Source organism: Triturus cristatus, chromosome 8, assembly GCF_964204655.1.
Source record: "Triturus cristatus chromosome 8, aTriCri1.1, whole genome shotgun sequence".
In the NCBI taxonomy this organism is placed as follows: domain Eukaryota; kingdom Metazoa; phylum Chordata; class Amphibia; order Caudata; family Salamandridae; genus Triturus; species Triturus cristatus.
The window spans coordinates 1642774509-1642792349 of record NC_140591.1 but is presented as its reverse complement, the minus strand read 5'-3'; the positions used below and the strand labels follow the sequence as shown (position 1 = coordinate 1642792349).

The 17841-nt window shown below is 42.2% G+C and overlaps 1 protein-coding gene across 1 annotated transcript in view; it reads right to left on the bottom strand.

Moving 5' to 3' along the window:
- Nucleotides 1–17841, bottom strand: part of LOC146808477 (transient receptor potential cation channel subfamily M member 2-like) — a 1642641-nt gene that overhangs the window by 396925 nt on the left and 1227875 nt on the right. The window contains exon 19 of the mRNA XM_085623575.1: nt 16298–16410. Coding sequence (XP_085479701.1) covers nt 16298–16410 — 113 coding nt within the window. The remainder of the gene's footprint in view (nt 1–16297; nt 16411–17841) is intronic.

Genomic DNA, 17841 nt, shown 5'->3' with positions numbered 1-17841 from the left:
AGAGTCTTGCTGAAGAGAATTGAGAGTGGGTTAAACATCTGACTAGGATTGTAACATCTGGATGTTTTTATTGACAGTTTGTTCTTGTTCTTTTTATCACATTGTTATATGTAGCTCTGCAATCTAAGCGGCTTTCAAAGGCTTGAGGAGGAGTTAAGCACCACATTAAAATAGGGTAAGGCCTATGCTATTTATACACGCCAATTCTACTAGTATTTCACTCTGGAGAAGGGCACATTAACCCATGCATGTCCATGTTATAATAGACAGGACTTTTTTTTTTATTTGTATATGTTGAATAATATCTCTCTGTACATTCTTTTGAAGACAGAATGACTGTGGATTACCCCATGTATCTGTATATTGTGGTTTGCCACCATTATGTACAAAGTTTGTAATTCCTTGCATATAGTTGCATTGCAGAGTTGTAACTGTTGTAGCTGTGCAACCCTACTGGGCTAGTGAGAGGGCAAAACAGAGAATATGAGACAGGCGAGCCTGAAGAGAATCGATGGCTTTGTCTGGACATCATGTAACAAATTTACACCATCTGCCAATATAAACAGATTTGGTGGTGTGTCTTCTTGAACATAAACTAATATCCACCACTTTAGGGGAGAGAGAATAACAACTTTGGTTGCACTGTTCAATGGTGGAAGATCTGAATGTTGAGGTGTAGAACCTGTCCCTGCAACTGTGATGGAAGGTCTGTCTTGAGAGGAAGATGGAGCACAGGCACAGGCAGAGGTGAATGAGGTTTGCATACCACCCCCTGTATGGCCAGTCTGGGCGATTGATAATTCTTGGACCTCATTGAGGCGAATCTTCCTCAACACACGAGAAATAAAGGGCATCTTATGCACAGGTTCTGTTAGCCTGGCTGCCAATGGAACATCTGCTGTCAGTTTTCTCGCACTCCCAAGTATTCTGTCAACATAACACACATACGTCAACATTTTACACGTTGAATATCAGAAACTAACTCCAGTAATACTGTAGGCATCAGATGTTTTACACAAAAGATGTGTGACCTGACAACCAATGGGATCATCAATAAAATAAAACAGCACAATCTTCAGTCTTGGACTTCAGCTCGCTAATGCTCTAAAATATTAACAGGTTATAGAAGCTTCCTCGGTGGTGCTAATTTGCACCAATTTATTTAGCACTTTTTGACAAATGGTAAGTGGATGGTATTTGGCTCCAAATTAAATTATAACACTATGTGCATGCACAGGAATGCTGAGGGGGATCTGCAGATTTGTAAAGCGTTGTACTTTAAATACAACAATATGTGCATGCACAAGAGATACCAGGGAGCTGAACGTCGCGGTTTGTCTATGCACAGGGACATAATGCCATAGCAGACCATGGAAGGGGATACATGGCAGAACTGAAAAATTGCATGTACGCAGCTGGTTTGTTGCTGTGTGTCTTCTTTATGCTGAAGGCCTAGAGATGCTGCATGTGACACCTCACTTGTAGTGCGGAGGTGCCCCGTTGCCAGCAATTGACGATCCACCAACCTACTCAAATTCTCCCTTTTTAGGTCTGGTGTGAGCCAAGACCTTTTGATTTTATTACAATATGTATCACATACTTACATATGGGGATTTTGAGCCACCTCTCAATCCATTGGTCTATTGTGGTCATCAACATTTTGCTTTTGCCCACTACAGCATACAACAGTGAGCAGTGGGTCAGTCACTGTTTACATTTCTTTGAGTGACTGCATTTTGCTCTTTCACAAGGAGCACATCCACACACAAGCGGGTTCCCTTCAGTGCCAGTGTTCTTACTTTATGATTACTTTAGTGTTGCCTTTGTGTTTGGAGCCTCGTGCGATAGCAGGACGCTTCTGATGCACATTCCATCTTTATTAGATCCCATCTCCTGCCATTGCTGTTCCAAATTCCTTTAGGAGTGTTTTGCTTTTCTGACTGGTGCTAGTTTACAGCCTACCAAATCAAATTGTGTCCATTTAAAACTGTTCCGTCTTAAGTTATCCTCTTTTTCCCTCTCTTTTCTACCCTGTCTCTTTACTATTTTCTTTTTGTTGCCTCCTTTCATTATTTTTCCCTTTCCTTCTCTCTTTCCTTGTCTTGTCTTGTCTTTCCTATTCTTTACTTCTCTCTTACATTGTTTCTTTACTTTCTTTCCCTTTTTCTTCTTTCCTTCTCTTTGCTCCTCTTAAATGTTTTCCTTTTTCGTTCTCTCTCTCATTCCTTTTCTTTTTCCCTTTTCTTCTTTCTCGTGCCCTACTTTCTTGCTTTCCTACTTTCTCACTTTCCTTTTTTTCTCTTTGCTTTTTTCACACTTTTTCTTTCTCTTTTGCTGTCTTTCTGAAAGGTAAGTGTCTTGCAGACAATGCCAGACTGAATGACTTTTTTAGGTCTGCATTAACCAGAAAACCGATCCAGCGGCTTACCAGCAACAGGTACTCTAATACCATATACTCACCTGGGCCCATAAACACACATTCACACAACCTGATAATAAACCACTGGGGTCAATTGTTTATGATTCGTTATCATTCAAGGTTAGTCACTTCTTATTCTGCGTTGGCCAAGACCTTTTGATTCTGCTAAAATTATGTGTATAGTATAGTTACTTTTAGTGTTTTTAGCCAGACTATATCCATTAGTCCGTTACAGTGATACTCACATTTTTCTTCCACCTGCTCTGGCATGTATGAAGGTGCAATGTATCAGCCCGCTTCAGCCATTGGTTGAATTCACTATGAGTTGTGGCATGCTGCCCTTTCACAAGGAACACATCAACACACAAAGTAGTTCCCCTCAGTGCCAGTGAGTACTATGCAAATGTGTAGTTTCATTTTAGACCCACAAATATTTTTTGTCTGGAGATTGAGGTGGGGTTGGCATATTTACAAATAGCAAAGCTTTGCAAAAACGCATACCAGAACCAGAATTGCCAGAAGGTTGGCTGCCAACGCCAGACCTAATGGCTTTGCCAATGCTTGTTTATAAACTGTTCTCCCATGACAGCTATAGTCCTCAGTCACTTGAAAAGCACTCGCCAAGACTTCAATCCTGCCACTAGTATCGGTGGAAAGAGGAAAGGCGGGTTTATCCTGCTTAAGTCCTTGCAACCGAGAGTGTCACTGCTGCATACTTTTTAAAACCACAATATTAGCCAGTCGTAAATTTGTAAAGAATCGAGTGTCAGGGCCCAAGGGATTTCACAGGACACCAGTACTACTTGCACCACCCAGAGCCACAGAGTGCTTCCAAATGCCAGTGTCCTCGATACCTACTACCATCACACACCAATACATCTGACCATTCAATCTCGCCCAATAAAAATGCAAGGTCGCTGAGGCCATAAGAATGGTCTGGACGTCCTGATATCTTTATTTTCTTTTTTTTTATGTACATTGATTCGTTACATACTGTTGCTGATGTGCTCTGTTACAAAAATAGACAGAGCTCCATCATATGCTGGCCTGCCAAAAATAAGTGCTGGTGCTGAGCACTGGCAAACAATCGCACAAATTAAGCACTGATATTATTAGCCCCTCACCCCTGTCCTTGTTACATACGAAGAGCTCCACCTGTCCTGAGCACTTCTTATCTTATCCAGAAGCTGCAGACCTGGGAAATGCAAACGTCTCATTTGTTAGGAGTTCAGTCCTGAAAGTGGCGGCACTGTCAGGAGGGCGCATCTGGAGGAATGATTTGTAGAAAACAGTAAATGAGCTTGAAACTTTTAGCCAAACTTGGTACGTCCAAGTTTAGCCCAATCTCACCCCTAAACTGCCCTTCTCTGGAAATGAGTCTAAAGATCTGGACTCCTCATCCAATACATATCAGACTGGCACTTTAACCTCTCAGCACTCACAGACCTCACCTCACGTGAACTGACCCATGGCCTGGATACAGACAGCATTAAACTGGCCTCAGTGCTGCAGAATCGTCCTGTACACACTTAAAGCTGAACGCAATTTCAACAGTTTTATGCCATATGTGCGATGTATCATTGCACCTTGTAAAAAGTCCAGTGCCAAGGTCATGATGGCACAACATCAATAACTAAAGTAAATAAAAACTGAGGAGCAATCATAGACGGAGATGGAAGACAAAGCGAGCTCGGCCTGGGTGCGAGACCGTCGGGTGGGCTTTTGTTGGCCAGTTCACCCCTTCCCATGGCCTTATACTGTACACCATTATTGAGCCCTGGGTTGTCAATTATTGCAAAAGGCTTATAAAGAATGTTGTTCTATCTTGGCATGGGTGGGAAATTGAACATCTTCCAGCTACTGGTGATAACAGCACAGGTGCACGAATTCAGAGGTATACAAAAGATTGCAAAGTCATGTGTAATCTGCCAATGTCATCTTGTTCTGTACATCACTGTCTATGAATGGGGCTACATGGAAGTATGCTATTCTGTGTCTGCAGCGTTTACCGCATAACAATAGATTTATCGCATTTATCACATAATCATCCGTCTGCTGAAATAGATTCAAGAAAAACTGTAATTTAAGCAGGTCAGAAGATACCGGAAAAAAAATCCCTCGCCTGGTGCTACCCACTGTCAGCCCCTGTGGAAAGGTTAGCTGGCCAGTTTCCAGTTGCAACTGCTTGAATACTTTAATGTATTCCGGTGCTCAACTGCTACTAGGGAAGTAAATCATTTGCTGAGACAGCGCTGTGATTTAAAGTAAACTAGTGGTACAATAAGACATGAAATATACCGCATTATTGGCCTTTACTTGCCGCACAATCTGATCCTTCATTGCTGCATTAACATGAATTCTATTTCAAAGGCACACAATCAACCCCGCAGCTGTGCACTATTAACAAAAGGAATGCAGAGTCTCAAACATGACTTGTGTTTTCAGAATCTGAAAGCACCCGTCGTGTTTGAAACCCTGCATTTCTTTTTTGAATTAATTTGTATTCATGTTAATTGCAGCCCCCGTGTGCACTGCAATTAACATGAATTCCATTTCAAAGGCACACAATTAACCTTGCAGCTGTGCACTATTAACAGAAGGAATGCAGAGTCTCAAACACGAAGTGTGCTTTCAGATTCTAAAAGCAGACGTCATGCTTTAGATTTGCTGCATTCCTTTTCCTAATAGTGCGGGGCTGATTGTGGGCCTTTCTAAAAGTATTCATGTTAATTGCAGTGCATGACGGCACTATGATTAACACAAATTCTTTCACAAAGGCCCACAATCTGCCCCACAGACTCGCACTATTAAGAAAATAAATGGAGCAAGTGCCAGAGCTGTTGAACGCCCTAGTGGGATGTGGTGTGTGTTTGCGAATTATTATACTTGGCGCGCTCGGGATGACTTCACTGCGCGCGCACAAGCGCGCACGTTATAGGGAACAGTGTCGCCCACCCAGAAATCTTTAGTGCTGTCTAGGTAGAAGGACAGCGCACGTTTTGGGTCCTGACAGTGGAGACTCTCCTCATTTTTGGAAGGGTCCGGAGGCAGGAAGAAGGTGGGCAAAGTGATGGTGTGACCTATGTGGAAAGAGGTAACCACTTTGGGCAGAAAAGAGGGCCAAGTGTGAAGGACCACTTTGTCCGGATGGACTGCTAGAAAAGGAGGCTGTGAGGATCTGCAAAACCCACCTGTCTGACGTGATGTTTTGCCAGTGGGGGAGGTGATGGCAAATCTTGCCGCCCACTGGCCTCTGGTGGCCCTGAAAGGTCAGACTAGTGGGCTGCTGCAGGGGGGTTAGGTGGGACTGGCCCACCCGCTTGCCCCCAGACCTGCGTCACTGTGTCCCATGTCCGCAGCCACGCACAGGCTGGGCAGCTTGTGTGAACCGGTGGCTACACGGGGTCGACTGTGGTGGGGCAACCCTTCCGTAGCCACGAAAGGGGTTAAAAGAAGACTTGTGGGGCGAGAGGTTGTCACAAGGCCTAAGGATCTGGCCGTAGCCCTAGAATCCTTGAAATGCTTGAGCGCCGAGTCCACCTTGTCACCGAAAATGTGACGGTCATCAAAGGGCATGTCCAGTAAGGTGAATTGGACATCCTCAGAGAAAACAGACGTCCTCAAGCAGGCATAGCGCCTCAGGGCTACTGACATGGAAACTGTTCTGCCCAGTGAGTCGGCAGTATCCAGCCCGCATACGATTGTTAATTTGACTGTGTCTCTACCCTCTGCCACTGCATGGGTGAGAACAGCTCGGGCCTCCTCCAGGCTCTGTGGCAGCGCTTGCACAACCGTATCCCACACTGTATGGGTAGAAGAGCCCAAGAAGCATGTGGTATTCACCAACCGCAGCGCTAAGCTGGCAGAAGAAAACATCTTCTTCCCAAGGTGGTCCAGCTTCTTGGATTCCCTATCTGGAGGGGCAGTAGGGAATGCGCCCGTTAAGGATGAGGTTAGGACCACCAAGCTCTCAAGGGTCGGGTGTTGGGAGAGGAAAAGTGGGTCACCCGGGGCCAGGCAATGGCATCGGGCAATCATCCTGTCCACAGGAGCCCCTGCGCTGGGCTTGCACCAAGTGCCCAGAAGGACATTATTGAGGAATTTATTAAAAGGCAGAAGGGGCTCCGAAGGGGCCGTTGTCGGTTGAAGCACCTCTGTCAGGAGGTTAATCCTGACTGCCACCGTAAGAAGCTCCAGACCCAAGGCCTCATCCGCCCTATGCAATACCACTGTGTATGAAGCTCCCTCCTCCATAGCCACGGTAGGGAGGGAGAGCATGCCATGGTCTGGGGAGGTATTCAAACCACTGGCGTCACCTAGGTTCTCTTGCGGGTCTGGCTCTTCAAGCTTGTCAGCCAAAGGGTCCACAGACCCCTCCCAGTCCTCCTCACCCTCCTCTGGTTGCCACTGAGGTTTGAAAGTAACACCAGGAATGAACAGTGGCACAAATGTACCTTCCGGTACCGACGATGGTCTGGTGCCATGTCCAAGTCGGTGGTGAGGCCGGGCCAGCACCGGTCGGGGGCACAACTGATGCCGGGTACATGGTCACTGGAATCAGCACCGGGGAAGGTACTGTGAGGTCAACTGGCATCAATCCGGAACCAGGCCTGTATCCTCAAAGGCCCTCTGGGGCTGGGGCTTGAGCCGCCCGCATCAAAGGCCCAGGGCCCCCAACTGAGTCCACGGGGCACGAAGGTGCACCGGCAGAGTCAGGCTGCCCAGAAATGCTGTAAAGCACCATGCAAAAGGCTGTAAGCTGGGCAGGGGATGCTCTGGCTCTGGGAAAAGGAGGGACAGAGCTGGAGAGTGATGATGCTCCGGGTCCCGTGTCGCGTCGGCCGACAGACAGGGCGAAGGGCAACGCTGCTTCTTTGCCTTCTTCTTGTACTTAGACTTACCCGACGATCTTGAAGACTTGGATTATGAATGGTGATGGTAACTCTGCGACCGTTCCCGAGACATTCCTTTAGACCGGGACCTCGACTGACACGGAGCCTACTGCCGGGCCTTCAAGAGCTTTTTGGACCGCTCCCACAAAGACTTTGGGTTCATGGCCCAGCAGTCGGAGCACTACTTCGGGTCATGGTCATGCCCCAGGCACCAGAGGCACACGAGGTGGGTGTCCGTAACCGACATTAGGTGGTTACAGGCCTTGCATGGCTTGAATCCGGTCCATCGATGTGACATCCCTAGTGCACCAGGAGTCAGAAGACTCAAAAAGAAGTCAACAAAAGTCAAAAAAAGTTTATTCAGAAAAGGACTAAGGGGCAAGTTTCTCTCTCCGGATCTGTGTAAGGCTGGCACGGAAAAAGAAATAACTGACGTTAGTGCAGAGGGGTAGCGTCTAAGCGGACATTGCGACGTCAGCCCGGTGGCCACGACGATGAGCGCGGAGTCGGCCGACGCCACCTACCGATGCTCAGTGGTACTGCTAAGAGAAAAATTCTCCGGATCCAGTCTGACACATGGGGGTAATTCTAAGGTAAGGAATATATAACTAATGGTCTCTTTCAGATATAAGACCTAGAAACTTGCTCTGACACTCGGTGGGTATTTTGAGTCCGGGTGTGAGTGCAGGGCATATGTAGCACACATGTTTTGCATTAGGACTCTGTGTGTTCTGTGACTGAGTACTGGGGCCAGCGGAATCCGTTATGGATGGGCCTGTTTTACTCTGTGTAGTGGGATCATGTGATGACCTTTGACCATTATTTTAATTGACTTTAGGTGTTTTCTTGAATGTACAACATCATTTTTCCTGCATGTTCACTTCCCTTGAATATTTTTTTCATGTCTCCTTGTAGTTTTAGAGTGGGAGTGCTTTCGCAGAGTAGAACAGCCTTGCCATACACATTTGAAAGCATGAGAGAGAGAGAGAGAGAGAGAGAGAGAGAGAGAGAGAGAGACCGAGAGAGAAACAGACAGAGAGAGAAAGATTTTGAGGTTCCTTTATTTTAAGCAAAGTATATAACTTTTGGCTTCTTCAATAGTAGAAGTTGCAGGATTAGCCGTTTATAACATTAGGAGCATCAATGACTTAACTTTTTGATTCTATTTGTGTATCCATCATACATTTATTCCTGTAGCTGAGTTAACAGATATGCATGAGCTATTTTAGATGAAGTAATATGTTACATGCTTTTATAATGTCAATGTATTAATGTGGGCTTCATTTTATAATCGTGATTTGAGTTAAAAAGTTGATTTTAGAAATGTATGTTATGATAGTCAAAGGTCATGGCGTGGAATGTATGCCAGAGACACTCCCATATATTTGGACCACTTGATGACCTTTGACTACCAATGTTTTAACTGACTTTAGGTGTTTTCGTGAATGTAAAACATCATTTTTCCTTCATCTGCACTTTTCCTTGAAGATTTGTTTTGTGTCTCCTTGTAGTTTTAGAGTGGGTGTGCTTTCACAGAGTAGAACAGCCTTGTCAGGATCAGAACATGTGGGATGTGCATTTGGAAGCATGAGAGAGAGAGGTGTGGAATGTACTTCTTGGTCTCGGATTGTAGTGTTATATGCAGTGGTGCTCAAATATGCATTATGTTGCACATAGGGAGATAACGTGTGTACTTCTATAGGCAGTGGTGCACAAATGTGCATTGTGTTGTACATTGGGAATTATTATGAAGTTCTTACTATTGGCTTTGACAGGCCCTCACGCCATCTTGAATTCTGACTCTGTCTAGCTTGAGCTTTTGCACACTCAGGCAGGCCCCTAGATCACTCAAGATGTTTAGGCTATTCACATTCAAGGTTGTTTTCTGTACTTTTGGAGATTGTTTTCAAGCTTCGTTAAGATAAGGTACTAGGAAATATGAGAGTGAAGAAGGATACGTGAGAACTCTTGTGCCTTTGGAATGCTTGCATGGAGAGTGGCCAAATCAGTAGGTTTCCTTCGTGCAGAGCAGGGCCTTTTGGAAATTCCTAGTGCTTTGAGATTATAAAACTGTTTTTTTTTGCCTTGGACACTGGGATTTTGGACCTGAATGACGGACATGTCTACTTCAGTGATGGAACCTTGCTTCCTGAGGCTCTTGACCCCGGCTGTAAATCCCGCAGTCTGGAGTGGGCTAAGATGCAGTGTTTGTAGTGGGTGATGTGTTTTCTTTGATAATTGACTTTGTGATGTGTGAGTGTGTCTGTGTGCACATTCAAGTCTTCAGTGGTTATAATCATCTGAGGTGTTATTTTTAGTTAATGGTATTGTGATGTGTGAATGTGTCTGTGTGCACATTCAAGTCTCCAGTGGTTATAATCATCTGATGTATTTAGTGTATATATCTTTCTGATTTCTTGCAGTGGACGTCCATATTATCTGCTTGTATTTTATTTCATGTATTTTCTTCCATGCATTTAACAGTTGCATTTGTCTACTTATAAGTGTGTTATTATTGTTTGCACAAATATATAAATATATCTTATCTCTATATACATTTGAATGTTGTTCATTTGACATCTGGGAAAGCCTTTATGTTAGAGTGTTGCAAAAATAAACCTCATGCCTTATTCTGAGAACAGTCTTTTGATGTGTCTCATTTTATAAGAGTGAAATTCATTTCCTGGTGTTTTTATTGCTTTGCCATGTTTGTGCCTTCATGTGGGAAGGCAGTATTTTCTATTATTTGGGAGGGCGATGCAATACAGTTTGGCATCACTCTGCAGGATACGAAATTAAATGGGGAAAAATGTTTTCTAAAATGTCAATGTTTCCAGTTGCAAATTTCCTGAAGCCAACTCAGTTATCAGAGTGGGGAGTTGCCTCTAATGCATGTTTAACAGATGAGGGGCAAACACAGATACTCAAATGTTTCCAGAATGTTTCTTTTGAAGGGGAAAACAACTTGGTATTTCAGAGAGAAAGATTTGTCTCATTTTGAATGCATTGCTCAGCATGGATGAAAAATGTATGCAGTTAGAAAGAGAACATAATGAAATACAAAGAGAGTTAGTTAAAGCTAAAGACATTTCTGATCTCTTACTGTTTGAAAATAAATCATAGAAAAAAGAGTTGCAAATGTACTAGGCAGTGCAAGATCGAGAAACTGTGTGTATGTCGCAGTTCTTATTGCCAGAATGTTTAGATAGCCAGATTGAATCGCCGGCAAAGAATGTGGTTGAAGGAGAGCTGCAGGTGAATTTACAATTCTCACAGGAGGTTTTAATTAATTCTATGGAGGTCTTTCCTCAGCCATACATTAAGAGACCGGAGGAGGATTTGACAATATGGCTTGTACGTTTGTTTGATTTAGAAGCTTCTGAAGTAATGTTGAATCGAGAAAATGTAGCACAGTTTCATGCACTCAGCCTTGACTGTAATGTGCAGGAATATTTCAAAAATTACAGAGAAGATAAACCAATCAGCCTGTTAGAACTAGCAATTGTTGGTTACAGTTACAAATCAGACTGGTCAGTGAGCGACAAGCCGTGCTTTACATGAAGAGACGCTATCCTGAAAAAAGAAATGATGAAAAATGCTATTTTTTAAACATGACTGAGTCAGGAGAGAAGCAGCAATGTGTTTCAGACATGTGGCAAATACTGAAAGGAGACATTGAGTTACATATGACAGTTCAGGGGCAGTGTGCCACTTAGAGTATGTGGGAAAAACAAGGAAAGAAGAGGGTGCTCTTGGGCTTTGGACTGAAACATTGTCAGATGCTGGAGAGTGGTTTACTCCCTTTGAAAAACAGCTGCTAGTGTTTCACTGCACTGTGACAGACACTGGGCAAATATAGTTGTTTGTGTGTTTTTGTGGTTTGAAATTTCTCTAATGCAATGGATGATGAATTCACTTGAGTTATACAGAACAGGTAATGCACAAGAAGCAAATGTAATCATGTGACACATACAGGCAGAAACTGCAGTTTTGCATGAATAGTTGGTGCAAGTCCCAGTAGAAAATCCAGGAGTGGTGTTTGAGGTGCCCGAGATACACGATTCCTCTGTGAAGTGGAACAAGGAGTTGTGGCAAGAAATTTGGGAACTGTTAATGCAAAGAGCAGCTACTGTGTATCATGTAGACGCTCATTGACCCATACATTTACTAGACGGAAACTTTAATTTCCTTACAGATGAAAAGGCTTAAATCTTGGCGGCAGAGTTGACAACAAAGAATTCTGCATTGGTGGGCATGACTAAGTGCGAGCACCTGGGAGAGAAAGACACTAACAGGTGGGCAGAAATGAATGAATGCATATACCCCTAGACTTATTTAGAATTGTGATTCCAATTTGTCAGTTTGCACAGCTCAGGCTAGTCACACAGATGGTGAGGGGCCAGTTGGAGAAAGGAAAATTACTAGCGCAGATAGGGTAGATGGATTACCTTCGGCTCATGCCAAATTATCAAGGTTGTACTTATTCAGCAGTGTATCTAGAGATAGTCAGGAAAGGGACTGCCCCAGCCCTTCTTCCTAAGAAAGGGGAAGGAGAGTTTCTGGACTTTCTGGAGTTTTTCTGGAGGGGAAAGGAGGAAGGAAGGAAAAAACACTTCTTTGTATATTTTGTCCATTTCCATTCCATTGTCCGTTTTCTATTTTCACATCATGATGAATGAGCCCCTGCCCACTTCCGCATTATCACGTGACACGCTACATTCTTATAAATCGTGTCTTTTGGCTAGCGTTTGTACTTACGCTTGCGGTTCACATCCATTACTCTGCCCGATTTTCCTGCAATTTGGGTAAGTCCATGTTCAATTTTGCCGTTCAGAGACACATATATATATAATTCTGCACGCCGTACATACGGCAGTTTTCACTGAGTGCAGATAGTAATATATTCTTGCTCCAATTTATTTGGCGTTTGCCACCCTCTATTTATCGTCATGTGTTTTTTCTCTTGCAGAGATTTGCATCCTACAATATCTGGACATATCCTTTCTTGGTTACTAATATCATAGCTTTGTGCCTATCAAACATCACTATCATTAATGTTTTTGAGACTCATTCCCTATACCGCTTCTATGTATTGCTTTACTGTTCATACTGCCTCTGTATATTTGCTATGATCTTGTTTCAGGTAATTCTCCGTTTCCCTCTCTGATTATATTTTCTCTGTTACGTGTTGATATAATCGTTTTTTCTTTTCTTAAAAGGGGAAAAATCTATATTCTTTTTTGCTTATTTCTGTTTTTTATTCTTTGTTTAGTATTTCTCCTTTACTCAATTCGGCTCATAATGTTCCCTGTGGACCCTCCGGCGTTCATCTTTTTCATTATTCCATTTCAGCACATATGTAAGCATCTATTACATATCCATGTAGCTCAGCTTTATCGTTTCAATTGTTAAATCTTAAAAAAAAATTCATTGATTTTATCAGACATTCATCCATATCTAACAACAGTTTTTCGACATTTTGGTTGTGTTCTCTTGTTCTCTCATCTATAGGAGGTTGTGCCATTGCTCTTAGGTCTTTTTTGAACCACATAAATATACATTTCTATCAACGCTAACTTAAAAAGTAAGGGTATTTCCATATTATTATTATCCTCTGGTAATCTATTGGGCCCTATACTTGACTTTCTTCTTTTATCATGCTTTATTCTTTATTTATTTTATTCCCATCATTTTCATCTTCATGCATTTTTTTATTGGTACTTTTCTAGAAGCTGAGCACCAATTTTTGCTTTTAATCACATTATTTCACTACTTTTTTGGTGTCCTCTTTTTGGGTCTTTCTGGTTTAATATTTAAGGTCTTTCGACAGCACAAAATATCAGAAATATAATTGTTAAGGTTCTCAGTGTCTTTTAGTATTGTTTATACTTGTTTTTTATATTTCTTGCATGTCATAAAGAAAAAGAATTTGTGGCTCTCCTGAAGAAGACGCTCTTTAGCGTCGAAACGCGCATTGAGAAGATCTTTATTATAGCCACTGTTTCTGTTTATGTATATATGTACTTTGAGAAGATTCTTGTTCCTGTTTTTGTCTTCACTTATGTGTTATCTTGATTATCATATTGCAAATTGATTTGTTATGTATTCCTTTTGTATTGTATTGTGTCTAAATCTAATATTTTGAAATTAGAAATTACATTATTTGTTTAAATGTAGGTATGTATATAATTAATATGTTTCTTGCAATCTACATATAATAATAAAAATCATATATATTTTTATAAAAATACTGTGTACACTGAGTTCCCTTTTGAATTAGTTACGATGATCATTATGATCACATAGTAGTTTATTCTAAACTGCCTAGGGTGTTTACATTCTTATATGAGCACAAGCGCTACTCAGGGTTCTCGTGAATAAGTACCAGACCAAACGTTTGTGGCGCCATGTTGCAGGGACTCTGCACAAACACTATGCGTGGGATTATGGGACCTTAGTATGTAGGGACGGAGATATCCTACCACCTTAATACCCGTGAGCCAGGGACCGACTAGCTATATTTTCTCACTTGCCCTCCTACTCACTGACAGAGGAACAAGTGCTTAGACACCCCAGAACACAACACTCCTGACTCTCTCAGGAATCACGGTTGCAAGACACACCTTTTCACTCACACTTTTGTACTCATCCACAATAAGATATGAAGAAGACATGAACAAGTTTAAAAATATTTATTTTAACTAACATGCTCTAGCATGCAGTATATGTGCCACGTGGCAAAAATATGGTCAGCATAGCAAGTAGTCCATAAATCATGAAAGGAGCTGTCATAATGAACAGCAGCATAGCCTAACCTCCCTCCCCTTGTACAGAAGCAAGCTGATTTTATATTAGAAGACCCCGTGCCTCATTCTATAGATGGTACATCTACATCATAGTTGTTGTCATGCTCTTCTCCCTGAAAAAGTGCTACCTAACCATGTATCCCAGTAAGACCAAAGTACATGATCTCAAACAACAGGTGCATCTGTATAGGCTGTCTAGGTGCTAGGGCCTGACCAGAACAGGATAACAAGGGGCATTGTTGTTCGACCTCGTTCACAATGTTTAGACTAAATCCCAGGAACATGTAAAATGTGAAAAGAATTGTAGGTTCTCTGTGAAAGTTTCAGAATGGCGCATGCTAAATAAACTCAGGTAGTAACATGCGCAAAGCAGCGGACAGTCTGCATTGAGCTCATGCTAACATAGAGAAGACGACAATGTTCCCATGGGCCATGCAAGAGTACATGGCACACATTTCGGAAACTGACCTAAGCGTGTTTCATTTTTAAATTAGTCATGACAAAGAAGGGTGTATTCTAGATAGTGTTCCAGAACAAACTTCTCAAAAACAAAATATGAGTGAAAAAAGAAGGGGCAGAAATGTGTGGTGACACTAAAAGCAACCTATGCACTCATTAAATGTTGCAATGGTAGAAGCATACTAGCATGATTTGAACAAAATACCCTACTCTTTGATCAAGTGCGAAAGCCAGGATTAGAACCCAGGTGTCTGTGTGAAGGTCAGCCACTTAGTCACTAGATGACATATCCTCCTCTATGGTGACAGAGAAGAAAAAAACACATACTTAATTGGAAAATAGCACATGCTAATCAATTGTAATGTGGATCAGGGGCATGGGTACCAGGTTTGACATTTTATATTATCAAGCACCTCTGGTAAAAGGATGGACTCAACTCCAAGGCTGTATTGAAACTGGTACAGTAAGCACCACCGAATCCCAGAACCCCAACCCACTTTTAGAATCACCTTACTGCATACCTCCCTCAAAAGCTCACAGGCCCAGCCATGCCCAGGATCACAAGACCTAGAGGCAAGATCTGCACTTTTCAAATACCACATGAATTCACAGCTGGAGCAACTGACTGCAGCTTGTCATCAGTTTACCAATGGCAGAAAGTAGTAAAGGCTGCTTTAAAGTGTCATCTTGTTGACTCTGGAACCTTGGTTACTCTGGGAAGCTCTCCAGTGTCCTGCACAGGGTGTGGATCAACCTATAAAAGACACCACTAAATAAAACAAATGCACTGTTGGGGAGGGTGGCGACCTTTGACATGTGTACAGCCTGAATGAGGAAATGAGGTTTTGCCGGGGTGCATATAAGAAGGAGTCTAGATCTGGATCAAGATGTAATAATGAATTGGTAGGGGATTCTAGGGAGGTGGAATCTAAGGTGCAGGTGGGGGACTGTATTAGAATCAAACTTCCTCACAACGTTGCTGAGGGGTTGTCAATGTTTGGTCCACCTATAAAAGTTGATGCCATTTCTCGTTATGCTATGAGAATCAATGGGAAAAGTTGGTGGAGTGTACAAGATTCCAAAACATATGGTAGATAAGATGAACCTACGTTGTTTGTCTGAAGGTGACAGAAGTGATCATTTCATTGATCATTCCTTTGAACCATCAGAACAACGGTGTGATTTGTATATGAGCACAAGAGTAACAGAAAGTGAGGGAAATTATCTTCTCATTGTACCATTGGAACAACAGTGTGAGCCATGCAAAAGTGGTAGGAAGATGATGCCACCTAAACGTTTTGGTTGTTAATTTTCAGGAGGTAGATTGTGTGCATTCAACATTGGAATATACAAAACCTACTATAAGCATGTTTCTCCCGCTAGGTTTCTCTTCAGTTTTTCTTTAGTTCCTCATTCTTTTTCGCATTACAACTAGATTCTTGTTTTATGTTATTTTTTCCAGAATATTCTGCATGCGTTATTCTTTTTATTTTCTTTGTTTTTATTTAGAAAGGAAGGAGATGTTGTAACAAGTAATGATTGCATTGCGTACAGCGGTAATGATGCCGTTTCCTAGGTCATCGAATGTTACCATTTGAATGTTCAGTTGTTGCTGTTCATTCTCTCTGGAAGCGGTGTCAATAAATGTAGTGTGCTCTTTACTCACCTGCCTTCGTGTTTGCTACAAATGTCTAGGTCAAGGAAGCAACAATGATACCAACCTGCAGACGAAGCCGGCTATGTAGAGACCAATCGCCACAATATCCATTACGTTCCAGAAGTTGCGGAAGTAGTTCCAGGACCAAAATTCTGTGCCTTTTAGGTCCTGAAAGAGCTACCAAGAAAAATGATATTCTGTTTTAATTTTATTAAAAGGTGATCTTTGGATTAGTTTGCATATTTGTAATATTGGACCTTCTTTAATGTTGTAAAGTGCTCCAACATCCATCTGGTATTGCCCTTACCATCAACAACTGCTAACTAATAAATAAAATTTCTGCTCAAAGATATCACGAGAACAATGCTAAGCACCACAAACCCTTGAACCAATTACATGACGAAGAACGAGGCGCTGCACTGGCCTCAGCTGCTTTCCAAGTTTATAGGTGAACCTCCTCTTGCGTAAGTACTCATGGCCAGCCTGGTGGGACACTGACCCACCTCGGCACCGCTAGCACCATCACACATGCTCCAACTATGAGCAGATGGCCCATAATATTAAGGAATCTGCCACGCTCTGGATGACACCAAAAAGTTGTATGATGCAGTTAAGGCGGACTCACACTTTCTGCAAAATAATAACAAAGTACAGTATGGAACAAAGTGAAGTAAACTTACCTTGTAAGTCCAAATTGAATTCTAACATAGGCCTTCCTTCTGGTACCACCCGCTACACTGACCTCTTTTGAAAGGGACTTTTCTCAAGCTCAAAATGTGTCATAAAAATGATCTGGGAACTTTTGATTTACTTATTTCTATGCAGATAGAACTTATTTTAAAGACCACAGGAAAGGGAATAGTTACTTACCTGTAATCCTGCTTCTCCTCCTTCATTATAGTCAAATGCACTGAACAGTCCTGTTGACAAGCAGCATCCCAGAGCACACACAGAAGCCAACAATATAAAACAAAGTGTCTTTCACAACCTATTGAAATTGTTTTCTTTAAAAAGCCAATGCCTGAAACAGAAGAATATGGTACCACTAAAGGGGTAAGCCTATATACGTTCTAGAGCCGAGGCTAAATTACAACCTTATATAGAAAGGGGAAGCTCTAGCAGGATAAATTCAATGCCAATATCATAGTCACACAATAACACATTAATTGTTATAGGGATCAAAACAAAAAATAAGTATTTCAACATTTTACTTTACATATTGTTATGTTGTATATAAACCAGGACACTTATTATGCAAGGTGAGCCAAATCCCATAGGGATACTGAGATTCAGTATATTGAATTAGATGTAGGCGACCCTAGGTCTTCCCAAACCGCCTTTAGCATTAGGGGCTCCAACTGGGGCTCAGTACACTTTCAACTCGTAATTTGTTTACCTGGTTATAATTTGCACATTTGCTATTGACCAATGCAATTTACTGTGCCTGCATCGATACATGCCCTTGAATGTCGTCCTGAAGAGGCCAGAATTTTAAGGCTGAAAATGCGTGTATCCTTTACACCAGGAGTCCGCTGTATAAAGATCTTCAAATCAAATTGAAAATAACTGGTCCACAGACCTCCTCTCAAACTTTACAGAGACATTTTT